This window comes from Colletotrichum graminicola (genome assembly GCF_000149035.1).
Source record: "Colletotrichum graminicola M1.001 genomic scaffold supercont1.53, whole genome shotgun sequence".
Lineage (NCBI taxonomy): Eukaryota > Fungi > Ascomycota > Sordariomycetes > Glomerellales > Glomerellaceae > Colletotrichum > Colletotrichum graminicola.
In genome coordinates, this window is record NW_007361057.1 from 204,617 (window position 1) to 220,069 (window position 15,453).

Genomic DNA, 15,453 nt, shown 5'->3' on the forward strand with positions numbered 1-15,453 from the left:
ATGGTCCAAGAAGCCCATATTCATCTTGCACGCGGTGACGATCAGCGTCAGCGATAAAATGGATAAAAGACAGTGCATTGCATAAAGATGGGCATGGTTGCTCGGCATAGTTGGGAATATCATTCTCCTGCTGGCTTTGGTGTCATATCACCGGCTGTTACAAAAGATAAGAGAGGCGTGTAGGAGTTCTTCGATGATTAGTTTGGTGCAATATCTGCAGTGGTGTTTGAACGACAGACGTAGGGAGGTTGCAAGTATACTCAGGCAACATGTTCGAGTGTTACCCCAGTGTCGAGATGACTCCATCTTAGTGACAGGCTTCACAAAACAAGAGTTTGGCATCTCTGGGCTCTTTCCCACTCAATTTCGTTGCCACCCGAGACGCCTCTGCCTTCGTTGAGGGAATATCAATGCCTTGAGAGATTTCGTTTGGAGTCAACCGAGTATATAAAGTCTTCATTTCCGTGTTCACCAGAGCAAATAGATTCTAGGCCAACTTAGAGAAAGGCGATATCGCCCCTTCTTATGGTATGATTTACTTTCTTAGTCGACTCTCCCTTTGGAAACCCCTGAGCTCGACTGACAACATCGCTGACTTCTACAATTCTTCCAAGCCTCTTACAGAAGCCCTCTTATCCATATCGTCTCTTTCCCCCCTCCTTTTCTCTGTGATCATCACATATTGGGATACTCTTCGAACCTTTCTGCAGAGAACTTGCTCTTGATTTTCACATCCCGACTCTCATATTGCTAAGCAATACCTCAATTCCCATTTTGGACATTGCCTCAACCTCTTTGCTTTGAGTGTCCAACGCAAAGAATGGAGACCATCAGCTTCTCCGCTACCTCGTCCAAGGGTAAGGGAGTTATGGTGGGCTTCTGTCTGCTAGTCGAGGTCTTCCTTCGTGGCGTCACTGGTGCCCGCTCTCAACCCGACAGCAAAAAGGTCTTTCCCTTTGAACACAACTGGGACCCCGCCAATCCTCCCCTCTGGTCCATCCGTTCCGAGGATCACGAACTCTTCACCGTCGGCAGGTCCTCCCCTGTCCAGATCCGTGACACCGACGCCAAGACTGCTGGTTTCACGTCTCTCAAGCACACCTGGGACCCCCATAACCCTCCTCTTTGGACTGTCCGCCCTGAAGATCGCCAAAAAGTCCCTGGGCAGCACTATAGTCAAATGGCCGAGGCTTCCAAGAGTTCCGAAGAAACCGATCCTTGTGCGAACAAAGACAAACCTGCGACGCTCTACAAAACTTACGAAAACAACGAGTGCCCTCCCAAGCACAAATTTCTACCACTCGAGAAGGGAATGGGGTTTGCTGACACCTGCGAGGGGTGGAACACAGAGGATTTCCGCAAACACGACTGTATCACGTTTTGCCAGACTTGTAAGTTGATGCCCTTGAGGATTTATGGATTTAAAATAGGTCGATAATACTAATACTTGCTCCTGCCATAGCCACCAGGTTTGAGTGGGCGCAGGAGGTGCCCTTCCCTCATTCTGAGTGCCACTTCCCAATCTCGTGCGGCTTGTCTGAGGGCGACTCAGTTAAATCAGGTTGGAATATGGGTGGGAACGTAAAGGTCCAGTTCATAAAGGCACTGAAGATTGGCGTCACTGGCGGTTATTCTTCTGACTGGTCCGAATCTGAGGGTAGGAAGTTCGACGTTAATCTCACTGAGGGTCAGTGTGGCTACTTCACCTTTGTTCCTGTGAAGAGAATCGTCTGGTATGTTTGTTGCTTGTAAGATTTATCTCTCAAACACCCCATGCTGACTTGTTCTCGTCTCAGTGGTGGCATAACCGAGCCGGACTACCCTCCAAGATGGTATGATTTTGGTTTGTGCAAGGCGGGCCCCAAAAATACCCACCTTTGCGTCGACAAGCTTTGGACAATCAAAAGCCAAAGAATAAAAGATCCTAATCATGAGATTCCCGACGGTACCATCATCTTTGTCTATACCGACTGCTTCAGCCGGCGGCCGCTGCCCATGAACAAGCAGGACCCTGTCTACCACGCCCCTGGTGTTGCCCTACACCACGACGTCCTCGACGGAATTAGACAGAGCTGGGTTTGGAACACCTGTTACATGTGGAATATGGGAGCCGAGGGCAAGCTGTCTCTCTACATCCATGGCTCGGGTTTCAAGGACTCCATGGTTGGTCCGGAGGGCAAAAAGCTCATCGAGAGAGTAAACCATTGTGCCAGATCCGTCGATGGGGTCATATCAGGCGCTGAGTTCAATTGGTACTACAGCGTCTACCCGGGTGAGGATCCCAAGATAACGGGAGCCATGTGGGTGTTCATGGCGGACGTTCCGAGTAACATCAGACCCGGCTGCCTCGGCGATGCCATGATAGAGCTCGGTGGAATTACCAAGGACAAGTGCATCGGAGACAAATTCGAGGGCTGATTCATTTTATTTTTATCTTTGGATGAGGCCTGGCTTTTGATAGGCGGAGATCAATGTATCCCGCCCAAAGAGGGGTGGCGAGGATGCCGTTTCCAACGGACTTAGTAACAAGACAGATGACTAGAAAGTCCCGACCTTGATACAGACAGAATGGGGAACTTGAAATGTCAAATCCTTGTTTAAATTTGATGCGCTATTTTTCTCGATTCGTCCTCGGACCATCACTGTCTAACGTCCGTATTGGATGGACATTAGCGACATCTTTTCTTTTGCTCAGATGAACGCTATGAGAGACACAAGTAAAAATGGGAATCAATGCCCTAGCTCCAGTTTCCTTGAAAATTCTCGATGATGAGTATGTTCAGCACGGGAGTGAGATTTTGCTAGAAGCTGTCGTAGGGGGTTCACGTTTGGATCAATGAAAATGCTTTTGGCCAGCCATTTCCACACAAGAAGAAGAAGGAGGGGAAGAGGAAGAGGAAGAGGAATCCTGACCCACCACCCTTTAAGCAGCTCGGTATAGTGTTTCGTGACATAAGAGTCGATGGCGGAGTATTAGATCTGCGTCCTCCATCTACCCAGGGTTCTAAGTTCGGGGGGCGGGCTCGAGATAAGCGCGCGCTCCCAGAGGACCCGAGGATCGGCCTGGCATGGCAGGCGAAACCAAACCTACTTTCTCCTTTGAAGGTTGTTTCCATGATCGATTCCGGTGGAGGCGAGACACAAACTCCCCAAACGCAATGTATGGCATGTCCAAAGACAACTAGTTCTAGTGAACTGTTACATGGTCATGAAAGCTTCCGGTTTGGTTTTCTCAAACCGGAAGGCTTTCATGTGCCAGGAATCCAGAACTAAGCTCAATCTAGCGAGAAATCTACCTTGTCCATCCTATTCGCTCGTCCTTGACCGGAAGGGCGTGTCACCTCCGTGATAGGAAAGTGTACCTGCATCCAGGAAACTCATCCGATGTTTCTCATGTGGGAGCTTCAGCCAAACCGAATGTGTTGGAAATTGCCTGCCCTTACCCAAACGTAAACAAGAGCTAAATCTGAAAAGGTACGATCCGCTCGCAAAGAAGATTCGTTTCTCGGGTTGTTCTAGAATACCATTAAGAAGAAACATGCTGACGTCCGTGAATCTTTGCGGCCAGCTGCACTCCCCCCCCCCCCCCCCCCCCACATCGACCTCGTAACACTGCATCGGCCCGGTGCGGGCCGTCACAGTTTCCTCTCCGCCCGGGGCAGGCATCTGCTCGAACTTGGCATCGTCGTGATCGATTCGTTTTGTAGACATTGTAGGAACGACAAACGTGATAAGAGTTATAAAGAGGTAGATAAGATATGCCTTGAAATAGTAGTTTCTTTTTGTCCAAACTCCGTAAATTTCCTTGGCTAGATGTACACCATGTTCCGTGTCAATTCCCAGCTACAGGCGACTCTTGGTAATCATGTGGACGTTGACGGGCGTGATAGCCTTGCCCGTCTTGGCAAAGGAAATAATGTTCTCCATGCCCAGCCTCTCGAAGCCCATGTGCGCATCCAGCGACGCACCGGCGTTGTGTGAGAGGACCTCGACGTTCTTCATCTTGATCAGCTCCTTGTTGACGTGGGGCTCGTCGTAGTGGACGTCGAGTCCGGCTGCGGAGAGGTGGCCGCTCTTCAAGGCGGCGACGAGGGGCTCTTCCTCGATGAGCTTGCCGCGCGCAATGTTGACGAGCTTGGCACCCTTCTTCATCTTGGCGATGGCAGCCGCGTCGATGAGGGTCTTTCCCGCGAATGGCGTCGCAACGAGCACGCAGTCAGCCGTGGCCAGCAGGTCGCCTATGTCCTTGTAAAAGGTTGCGGCGGAGGGCCTCTCGAGCTCGGGGGGCATGCGCACGACGTCGTTGTAGAGGATCTTCATGTCGAAGGACTTGTGGGCCTTGTCGGCGATGCGGCGGCCGATCTTGCCGAAGCCAATGATGCCCAGGCTGAAGCCGTTGGGATTCCGGGAGACGGCGCCAAGGTTCTTGTTGGCGTCGACGAAACGGTCGGGGTCGCCGGAGCGGGCGGCGGTGGCGGACCACGAGAAGAGGCGGAAGGCGGAAAGGATGAGCCAGATGGCGCCGTCGGCGACGGACTCCGTGCACGCGGCGGCGGCGTTGCAGTAGACGATTCCTAGAGGTTTGTGTAAGCACGGCGGGCGCCTATAGGAGGGGACTCAAACTAGCGGAGGTGCGACGAGTTAATTCAGCCTCGTCGAGCTCTCCCGGCGCGACTCACCCCGGCTCGCGAGAGTCTCTGTGTCAACCCAGTCAAAGCCGGCGCCGGCGCTGGCGTAGATCTTGCACGACGAGGGCAGAAAAGAGATCAGCTCCTTGTCCCAGTTGCCCATTTCACCCCCCGTGTTCCAGAAGGGGCGGTAGATAGCAAAGAAGTCGCCAAACTTCTTGTCCTTGAGTGCCTGGATGAACTCGGCGCGCGGCATACTGTACGACCGGCGAATCTCGAACTTGGAGGTGAAGTCCTTGTAGAGGTCATGGTTCCATTTGATGTCGTCGCCGAGCTGGAGGACGATAGGCTTGCCCATTGTGAATGCACTCGGAATGTTCTAAAGGCGAGGTTTTGCTGCAGATGGGGGGGGGATCGTGTGCCGAGCTCGGCGTGTTGTGGAGAGGAGAAAGTCGTCAACAAGCCATTTAATCTAATTGATAATTGAACAAACCCCGAGATCCGGCGAGCGTCCCGCTGTGACCTTTCATATCAGACGATAATGGCTCAGGGGGTTGGGTGTCCTGCAGGCTCTCCATCATTTCAGTGATTCCCGATTGGCTTTCTTGGGCTCTGACCGGCGATATTTGCCCCATTCAGATGGCTTTTGGGGGGGGACTGGGGGGGAAATATCCGGCAATAGTGGAACGGCTTGCTTAAACTAGGTAGGTAGAAGCTACCTAGCCACCTAGCTTCCCCTTACCCCGCCCCCGCAGTTGGCCAGGACGCCATGACCCGTGGGGAACGGCTACCGATCCTGGGCACCTGCTGTCAAGTGCCATCACTGGATTCTTCCGAATCCGCCGCCAGAACCCGGGTGCACCGATGATAATGACCGTCAACCGTCTTTCGCCAGGAGATTCTACCTCTGAGACATGGCAATATTTGTTCTAGTCTTGCCGCACATGATTTCCTTCCCAAACTTGTGGATCAAAGTCGGGCCGCTTCCTGACCGTAGGGGATTACTTGTAGTCCCTTAGCATTCAAGAAGTTTCCCAAAAGCTCCTTCTTTTATAGTGTCCTTCGAATAGTTAGTCCAGGAATTACACTGTAATCAGAGCTCACATCTAGGCGCTGTTGTTGCCTGACGGAATGGTGCCATACAATAGACCAAGCCGGATCTCGCGATTTCTGTTTAGTAACGGTGTCAGAAGAGCAAGACTTCCGCAACCTCCGATCGAACAGTGAGGTCAATTATGTATCTTACGGCCTTTCACAATAATAACAGAGGTAGAGCTCTATTTACTAACTGCGGTAGTAGATCTATATAATATAAGGCGTTAATTGCTGCTTGCAATTAACAGCGTCGTTTTACAACAGTTATAAGCCCAGTTCGCTCCAGTGTGCCAGAATAGCACTAGCCCCAGAGTTTAGCGTCTGAGCGTCATAGAGACCCTAAGGGTTTAATTCCCACGCAAGCCTATAGACAGGTCGCATCAACTCCACTAGATAAGTCAGGCAGCAACTAAGAAGCGTTGTGCTAGGTTCCTGCCCTAGGGACGTTAACCTAGGGGGGCTATAATGGCTTCCCTGTCAACCTAGTGATTATGTAGGCAGACAGATCACATAGATAGATCTCTGTGATCTAGGGTGGTATGTTGTAGTGGATCTATATGATATAAGGCGTTAATTGCTGCTTGCGATTAACAGCGTCGTTTTTGCGACACTAACATACAAACGACTGAGTAACCCAGGTTTAAGATTATCCAGGGGTTAAGCTTGTAATTGTGGACCGAATATGACAATACCACCTACTCTGGGGTCAGGGAACTTCAGATGAACGAGTGCTGCAGCCGGCAGTCTTTGTGCCATACATTAGAGAAATCGGCTGTGATGAAATGATTTGTTCCTCCGCATTGCTGCGATAGATAACTCCCCCACCCTATATCCGAACCACCCCCGCATCCGAACCACCCGAAATTCCCGCATTTCCCCTCCTTCATTAACACCACTACCTTTTTCAAACTATCACAACAATTGCTATTTATCGCTAAATAACGCCATTTTTTTAGGATACCTTCTTTAAACTATTATAAAGTAATATTCTAAAGATAAGCTCTAACAGGCCCTCCTAGATATGTAGTTTAGGCAGTATAGCCTCTAGGCTGTTACTTATAGATAGGGTATACTATATGTAACACTTTAGTATTAATACTTTAGTAAGTAAAGTAGGAATACTGCCTTTAAAGATAGGCAGCACTTATCTTAGGCCTAGGAGGATAATCTAGCTGCTTATATTACCCTTTAATAGTCCTTTAGTAGATATATTAACTATTAATAAGTAAAAGGCCTAGTAAAGCGTATAATAGGTAATAGGTATCTTCTTATAAGGAGGAAATAGATAGCCTAATTTATACGCTAAAATCTATTTATTAGAACCTTTTAATCTAGAGTAATTAATACCTAGTAATAAGTAGCCTATTCCCCTAAGGTTATTTAGGATTTCTTTTATTACCTAGGTAGTATTCCTACTATCTAGGGGATTTATCTATCTAATAGATAAAATATAGATAAGACTAGTATTATAAAGGGTAAAAGGGGTAATAGGCTAGTGCTAGGCTTTAAGGTATTATAATATATCTAGAAAAAGTAGCTAGGATCTAGGGTATAGGTATTTATTATTAAGTATATATCTGCTGCTAGTAGCTCCTTACCTCCCTTAGTTATATATAAAGGTAAATTACTTTAGGCCTAGTGGTTCTTATCTAACCTTAATATATATAAGCTATAGTAATTTATAGTAACTAATAATAGCTAGATAACTAATAATACTACCTTTAAATAGCTAAAGAAGGTCTTTATTTTATATACTAAGCCTACCTAGCTAGAGGAGGCTAGACTACTAGTTCTTAATAGGTATTATAGCTATTTAACTATTAATTTTATATAGTAATACTAGTAGTATAATATATATCTACTATTTCTACTGCTATATGCCTCTACTGTCCTTTAGCCTCTAGATATAGCTGTCTTTAGCCTATTAAAGTAGGCCTATTATAAGGAGGTTAGATATTTAGATAATTAGGTTATAGATTTAACTATTACTAGTAAAAAGGTATTCTTAGAGTGTTATTTTAAGGCCTATAAGGTATCTATTATATCTATTAATATTAGTAGTAGCTAGAGGTTATTTAGATTATAGCCTATATATATAAGACGCCCCTTATCTAACTTAATAGTAACTAGGGCCTAACAGAGCTAGCCTAGCTAGCAGACTAGTAGCTAACAGTAAGATAAAGCTAAATCTATTATCCTATAGTTAACGCCTTATTAATCTGCTAATCTATAGTATTAATTACACTAGTTAATCTAGTTAGGTAAGGATAAGTTAGATACTTATACTATTTACTACCTATCTAGAAAGCTATAAAAGGGCTATAATAAGTAGGTATCTAGAGTAGCCCTTTTAGAAAGGCAGGTTAACTTATTACAGGCCTAGTTAAATAATATACAGTCACGTAAGAGGAAAAAGGTCTAATTATCTCCTAACAGCACCTTTACTACTATAGAGGATATAATCTAGGCCTAAAGTCTGGATCCTAGCAATATAGATAGTCTGGATGAATCTGGGGTATCCGAATTGCCTAGCGAGGCCGAAAGTTGCATATGGGTGGGCGGCAGAGATGGTGAAATAAGTGGTGATGGTGGTGGCGATGGTGGTGATGATGGTGGTTCGGATGTGGGGGTGGTTCGGATATAGGGTGGGGGAGTTACTTTCTAGGCATTGAGCCGGCAGCTTACCTACTCCAGCGTGTTCCAGATAAACAGTTGAAACACGCCTTCATTGTATCATTGATCTCTTTCACTTCGATGAGTCTTGAAACTGCAAATATTATACTGACTTCTAGACTCGTGGATTATCAGTCCTGTCTTTACTTGACATAATCTCCATCGGGACTTGGAGAATGTCTGTGTTTGATAGCCCTGAGCCTTCCAGTTATAGTACCTGCTGCAGTCATTAAGCTTAACGATGCGCTGATCACCCACAAGACAAAGACCTGGAGGAGATAGCGGTATCAATCGAGGAATCACATTGCAAAAAAAGCAAAGCTACATTATGTTCCCGAAGGGTTAAGCTTCATTATACCTTGCATGTTAACTTGCGTTCTGTCAAAGTTTGGTTGGAAACTTTAGGAAGCCAGCCTAAAAGAGACTCATATAATGGCCAAGAATACAGGTCATAAGTTAAACCCGGTGTTAGTCGGGCTCAGGCCGCGAAGTCTGAAGGCACATCCCCGGGGGACGGGGAAAGGTAAGAGGAGAGAGGGAATCAGAAGGGGAAATATATTCCTGTCTGCCTGCTGATCATCGTCGTATGTCTGTTACCATGTTCAATGCGAATTCGAAAGCCGCGCAGGTGAACGTCCTGCAGTCGTCTTTCATGACAGGAAGCCTAAGCTGCCACCTCCAGTAGTTCCAGTTGCGTTTTCGAAATCTGTCCTGTTCAAAGAATTTTCGTCAATCGGACCCAATTCCGTCTACGAGTGGAGCAACGCGTGAGCCTTGGTTATGTTAACAGACGGCGGACGAAAATGTTGGATAAAAATACAACAGATCTAGGATTGCAAACAGTTTGATGGAAGCCAAACACAAAAAACAAGTTTCATTTGTTCCCGTCGGCAGTGTGCCGACTCTGCGGATAAGGTAGGGGGGATCAGATTTGAAGGGGCTCATTTGTCCGGGACTCCTTGTTTATATAATACGGACCCGGGGTGATATAGGTCGCAGCGTAACTTTACATGCCATTATGTACAATAGGGTGGTTTGAATGCATCCGTGAAAGATCATGTGCGACAAATCAGTATCTCTTTTGGCACTTTGCCATAATCGAACTAAACAAAACACTATATCTCAGGCACTGAGCCTAGGTAGTCAAATATCTTTTAACATTATCGACGATCTACCGTAGGGCAAAGAGAGCGCTTCGGACCTATTCAGTCTCATTTTAGCCGTTATGAGCCTAAATAACTCACGCCCCCATGCCTTAGTCCATTTTCCCCAGCCGTCCCCCAGCTGCAATTTCCGGGCTGGCCTCTCCCAGGTGAATATTTTGCTCCACACCATATGTCGATACTGCATACTATAGTAGCTACGGTAGCGGCCGTTGCGGACCGCAGCCATTACCCTGCCAGCCTGCTGACCGAGGGATCGCTAACACGCTCTAAATAACTATTGCGGCACTTCGGCACCCCTCGTATATTACACATCCTTGGCTTCAGCGAGCCTATTTGACCTTCCATGCTTAGGTTGCGCAGTGTTGCACAACATTGATTTTTTTATGTAGGTACTCATATCAGCATCCAGTTCGCTTCGTGTTTGTCCCCTGGCTCCGGTGGAGAAGATAGTTCACGCTCGGCAGCCAAATTCGGTAGTGTGTCTATAGCAGAAAAAGCTGAGTTTACTGACTATTAGATGGATGCGTCACGTTTGCAGTGGCTGGTAAAATCGAATATAAGCCCCTCCCTGGTCACCACGGTCCCCCAACCCTTTTTGTCTCTACTCAATCGTTACCATGCCTTTGTAAATACACATAACCAGTCACTCTTTTGTATTTTAGAGCCTCATTCGGAAGCTTACCATCATGGCTCACGCTATGGCAGCAATGCTGCTCCTTGGAGCGATTGTTCGTCCGTCCTCTTGTTCCGCTTTTCTCAAGAAACGGGGCGACACCAGCTTGCTGCCTAGTTACGACTACATTGTTGTCGGCGCTGGTGCCAGTGGACTCACTGTTGCTAACCGACTTTCTGAAGACCAGAGTACGCCTCCACTCCTACGCTAAAGGGCATTTTTATCTGGTATAAAAGTTAACTGGTGGTAGGTGTAACTGTCCTTGTCATTGAGGCCGGTGAACTGTAAGCCGCTCCAAGCTAGAAGCACTTTATGCACAGATTCTGATCTGGAATCTTTAGTGACGCAGGCGAGGATATCGTCAAGATACCCGCGCTTGCGGGAGGGGCTATTGGAACAAAGTACGACTGGAACACGACCTACGTCGCCAATGACGCGCTTGGTGGCCGAGTCGTTCCCATTCCTCAAGGAAAGGTTGTTGGCGGTTCAACTAAACTTAATCGAATGGTATTTGACCGTGGGTCAAAATCCGATTACGATCGTTGGGAAAGTCTCGGGGCTTCGGGGTGGAACTGGGATACCTTGCTCCCCTACTTCAAGAAGGCAAGATGAATTCTATTCGTTTATTTACTTTGATCCGGTATCAATGCTAACGTCGACTCAGAACGAAAATTTCACGCCTCCGATCCCAGAGATAAAGTCTGAATGGGATATTGAGGTCGACGCCGCCGCACATGGCAATAATGGACTAATGCAGGTCACTTATTCACCATTCTTCTGGCCTACTACCAGTTAAGCTTTCCCCGTAGTTCTTATTTGTTTAAACACAGCTAATCTAACAATCTTCTTTCAGAGTTCATGATTGACGCTGTCAAAGAGCTTGATATACCTGTCGCCAAGGACCAGGCAAACGGAGGCCCTATCGGTGGTTACTTTTGCCCCCACAACCTAGACCCTAAGACAGCGACTCGTTCATCTGCCAGGGAGGCCTATTACGACAACTTCACTGGGCGCCAAAACCTCCACCTTCTCACTGGGCGTCAAGTCACAAAAGTGGTCACCGATGGCGTAGGAGACTGCGTCAAGGCAACTGGAATAGAAGTAAGCTGCGTCAAGATACGATGGAAGGAGTTGTCAACTGACTCGCCTTCCTGTAGTTCGCTGCCAGTAAAGATGCGCAGACTCAGACGATCGGTGCGGACAAAGAAGTCATTCTTGCAGCTGGAACACTCCACACCCCTCAGATCCTTCAGGTTTCGGGTATCGGTGACCCCGCCCTCCACGCGAGCATCAACGTATCGACTGTCGTCGATCTCCCAGCCGTTGGACAGAACCTCCACGACCACGTCTTCTTGGCCGTGGTCAACACAAGTAAGACCTTATATCATCAAAAAAAGAAGAGAAAAATATTTAGATTAAATCCTGGGACTGACATGAAACCATAGTCAACACCAGTCTTCCTGTGTACTCATGGTTGCAGAACAATGCGACCTTCGCCGCCGATGCCCGAGCCCAATACGATAGCCACCAGAATGGCCCGTTGAGCTCTCCTACTGGCGATTTCCTCGCCTTCCTTCCACTTTCCACCTACTCCAAGGCAGGCCAGGCTCTCAGTTCCCAAGCTGCAGCTCAAGATAGCATCGCCTTTCTGCCGCCGGGAGCCCCACCTGAAGTTGTGAATGGATATCGGGCACAACACAAGGTTCTTAACGAGCGTCTTCTGGCCAACGACTCCGCTCTTCTTGAGATGATCTGGGCAGACGGCACAATCATTCTCGGTCTTCAACACCCTTACTCTCGAGGGAGCCTTCGTGCTGCCTCCCCTAGCACCTTTGATGCCCCCGTCGCAGACTCCGCCTTCCTCAAGAACCCTCTAGATCTTTCTTTGTTAGTTGAAGGGGTTAAGTTTACCCGCACTCTGGTCGGCACTGAGTCTGTCAAGAGTCTGCAGCCCTTCGAGGTTGTCCCAGGCGCCAATGTTACCACTGACGATGCAATCGCCGACTTTATTCGCCAGCAGAGTAGCACCCTGTATCATCCCGTCGGCACTTGCAAGCTAGGCCCGAGAGAGGAGGGTGGCGTTGTAGACACCGATCTGAACGTTTACGGCATTGAGGGTCTGCGCGTTGTCGACGCGAGTATCATACCTCTGTTGCCTGCGTCACACCTCATGACTACGGTTTATGCTGTCGCCGAAAGGGTAAGTTATTTGCAGGTTTGAACTCGGTAATACTTTATCGGCGCTAATTGTCATCCGCCTTAGGCTGCAGATATCATCCGAGGCAAGACGGCATAAATTGGCGAGACGTACATAGCTGAGAAACAGATTGAGCAACGAGCTTTCATTTAATTTTATGTCAACTCCATGCGGAGCAAATGGGGTGTCGACCTTCTCATGTTTCTGCGCAATCCACATTAGCTTAATAAGGCATGCTAACAGACAATTATTAGATTATCTTTTCTCACCTTTCGTCTTCAAACGATATCAGATCTCAATTTCAAGACAAGCATTCTGTCACAATGTTTTGTTGTCTTGACTGTACTCCGTAGAATTGATATCAAGAAGCAAATTGAAAAATGAAAACTATTGTGGATATTATCTGATAGCATTTGGTGTTCGAGCTATACACTGTCTAAAGTCAAAGATTTACCAGTGATCTGAGTCAGACCAAAAGAGGGCAAATATGGCAGCTTTTTTATCTAGATAAGATGTAACCTATGCCAAAGCGGCGAGACTATACTACGACATCCCGGGCCGAAGGAGTATCGAATAGCTGTGAGTTTTCTTGGACAAAGCCCTGTTGAAGTTATCTTTTATAGACGGCGACAGTAAAGGACATCAGACCCTATCTATCGCAATCCAGCGTGCTCCGATGTCCTCGAAAGCAAAGAACTTACTATCTCACCACTACTATACTACTTACAAGCTTACAAATCAGTTTAGAGGCCTATTTCCCTTAAGTTCTGACATTTAAATTACAAATTTTGTTGCGTTACATCAGGATCACTTGAGAGTACATGGCCACTGGTAACTAAGTCCTTTTTTAGAGAATCGGGGAGGCCTGGTTTCGAATACCGCAACCAGTCCATCTACTTTTTTGTTCCATGAGCGACGCGCTCTAGTAAGTGGGTTGGTATCTTGTCACACTAGCCGCGTCTCATAAGTGTCTTATTGGCCATACTTTTGAGGCTATATCTATGTAGGCAGGTAGGCTATCAAGCTCAACATACTAAACAAGTCGGACACGAATCGCTATTCTCTTACATTATGAAATGTTGAACTCTAGGCTTGGATTCAGACATTTCTCAAATGTCGCAACTGCTTCATGTCAGTTACTAGTTTCTTAGGTCTCAGTGGGAACCATCATCACTGGTTGGCGATTAATAATGCGCCGTAAAATAATATCTTTACAGGAATACAGAATGAAGGCCGTTACTCGCACTATGCGGAGCTTGAGTGGTAGCAATGCCTCGCATCACAAGGCTGAGCGCCGTGTATAATGAATAGTTACATTTTGCTGCATACATGTATCGATATCGAGAAAAGCCTAGACGAGGACCGCTAGTTGGTTGAAACTCGGTGTATCGGTAGTCCAGATATAAACCACACCCCCCTGATTGCTATTGGATCGCAAAGGATCATTTCTTCAACTGAGTCCGACTTAGTGTCTCATTTGCAATCAGTCCTATAACGCCGTGCTATGCATTTGCGAGAGAAAAACTGTGTCTTCAACATGGACAATGGATGGGAAGGCTTATGATTAGATCACCAGTCAACCGCCCAGCCATTTTGTTCGAGGAATTCTTCGCACGCCTGCCTGAGACCAAGATTGGGCCTGAGCTCCGACGGCAAGAGGGGCTCACGGGTGAGGGGGTCGCTAGGGTGACGACGCAAGTGCTCCATGATGGATGCTCTTTCATATGACTTTCCGGTTTTGGTCTGCACGCATGTTAGTTGAGGCCATTCGCAGAAGCGACGTTAGAAGCTGACTCACAATAACCGGGTCAACCATGACACCGAAGCTGATATCGTCGATAGCCCACTCCGGAACCTCCCGCCTTTTCTCCTCCGCAGATCGGCTCTTCTCAAAAGTGTCCCTCAAAATGGCGATCTTCTGCTCCCACTCAGCCTCGATCTCCCTCTTCTCCCCGTCGTCCACGGCGTTGGCGATAGCCTGTTCACGCTCCTTCTCCATCAAGTCAATGACCTCATTTTCTAGGTGGCGCGCTTCTCTGGTGCGTGTCTTTTCCATCCAATCCCACCGCTCTTTCTTTGCCCGAAGGACCTGTGCGGTGATGGCAGCTAGCGATTTATCACCAATCTGCACACAAAGCTGATGGGCCTTCTGGGCGTTTGTGAGGGCCGAGTTGTAGTCTTTCAAAGCCAGCTGTGCTTGGGAGAGGTAGTAGTGGGCCTTGAGGTTGTCGGGGGTGAGGCCGAGGCACGATTCGCAGTCGGAGACGACCGCGTCCCAAATTTCGAGCTTGAGGCGCGCCATGGCGCGGTTCGTGTACAGAGCGGGGTTTTTGGGGTCGGCTATGATGCTATTGGAGAGGAAACATTAGCACCGTGATTGATCCTAGTGCCTTTGTAGCTTGGGAGGTACGCAATAAGGGCACCAAGTCGGAGGTTTGGTCGAAAGTGTCCGATCGAAGGAGAAGGAAGGCTTACGCTTTCGAGTACAACGCCTCTGCGCCGGCATAGTCGCCTTGTTGGAAGTGGCGGTTGCCCTCTTCCTTGAGTTGAATTGACCTCGACATTGTGTGTTGTGTGTGAGTTGCGATGGAGAGTTGGGAACAAATGCGGCGGTTTGGCTGAGTAGTGTATTTGATGATGTCGAAGTATAAACCGGATCGACAGCGGAATCGAAACCCGGAGAACGCAGCAAGATTTGCCGGACTGGGGGGGGGGGGGGGGGGGGGGGGGGGGGGGCCCCCCAAAAAAAAAAAAAGCCCCCCCCGGGGGCCGGTGGGGGAAAAAAAAAAAAAAAAAAAACCCCCCAAAAGGGGGGGGGGCGGTCTTCAAAAGCGGGGAAATTTTTCTTTTGGGGGCGGGGGTTTTGGGGAAAAAAAAGTTTTTGAAAACACCCCGGGGGGGCAGGGAAACATTGTCGTGTCGGTGGAAAAATAAAACAGCGCGGGAGAACCGCCCGTGCGCCCCCCGTTTTTATTCAAGCTCTGAGAGAAATGGAGGTCTTTGAAGAAAAAAAAAAACTCC

The 15,453-nt window shown here is 47.9% G+C and overlaps 4 protein-coding genes across 4 annotated transcripts; 2 read left to right on the plus strand and 2 right to left on the minus strand.

Annotated features, from left to right (window-relative positions):
• Positions 1-820: 820 nt before the first annotated feature.
• Positions 821-2,418, plus strand: GLRG_09890 (uncharacterized protein; the record flags this gene model as incomplete). Its single annotated transcript, XM_008100575.1, has 3 exons — positions 821-1,391; positions 1,463-1,733; positions 1,797-2,418. 3 exons carry the CDS (start codon positions 821-823, stop codon positions 2,416-2,418), a joined length of 1,464 nt encoding a protein of 487 aa, XP_008098766.1.
• Positions 2,419-3,843: 1,425 nt separating this feature from the next.
• Positions 3,844-4,986, minus strand: GLRG_09891 (D-isomer specific 2-hydroxyacid dehydrogenase; the record flags this gene model as incomplete). The annotated part of the gene is made up of 2 exons (XM_008100576.1): positions 3,844-4,574; positions 4,680-4,986. 2 exons carry the CDS (start codon positions 4,984-4,986, stop codon positions 3,844-3,846), a joined length of 1,038 nt encoding a protein of 345 aa, XP_008098767.1.
• Positions 4,987-10,248: 5,262 nt separating this feature from the next.
• On the plus strand, positions 10,249-12,531 carry GLRG_09892 (GMC oxidoreductase; the record flags this gene model as incomplete). The annotated part of the gene is made up of 8 exons (XM_008100577.1): positions 10,249-10,423; positions 10,486-10,519; positions 10,577-10,838; positions 10,900-11,026; positions 11,089-11,336; positions 11,393-11,606; positions 11,681-12,435; positions 12,499-12,531. The coding sequence occupies 8 exons, from the start codon at positions 10,249-10,251 to the stop codon at positions 12,529-12,531; spliced, it is 1,848 nt and encodes a 615-aa protein (XP_008098768.1).
• A 1,470-nt stretch (positions 12,532-14,001) lies between these two features.
• Positions 14,002-14,996, minus strand: GLRG_09893 (U-box domain-containing protein; the record flags this gene model as incomplete). Its single annotated transcript, XM_008100578.1, has 3 exons — positions 14,002-14,175; positions 14,231-14,780; positions 14,908-14,996. The coding sequence occupies 3 exons, from the start codon at positions 14,994-14,996 to the stop codon at positions 14,002-14,004; spliced, it is 813 nt and encodes a 270-aa protein (XP_008098769.1).
• Positions 14,997-15,453: the final 457 nt, after the last annotated feature.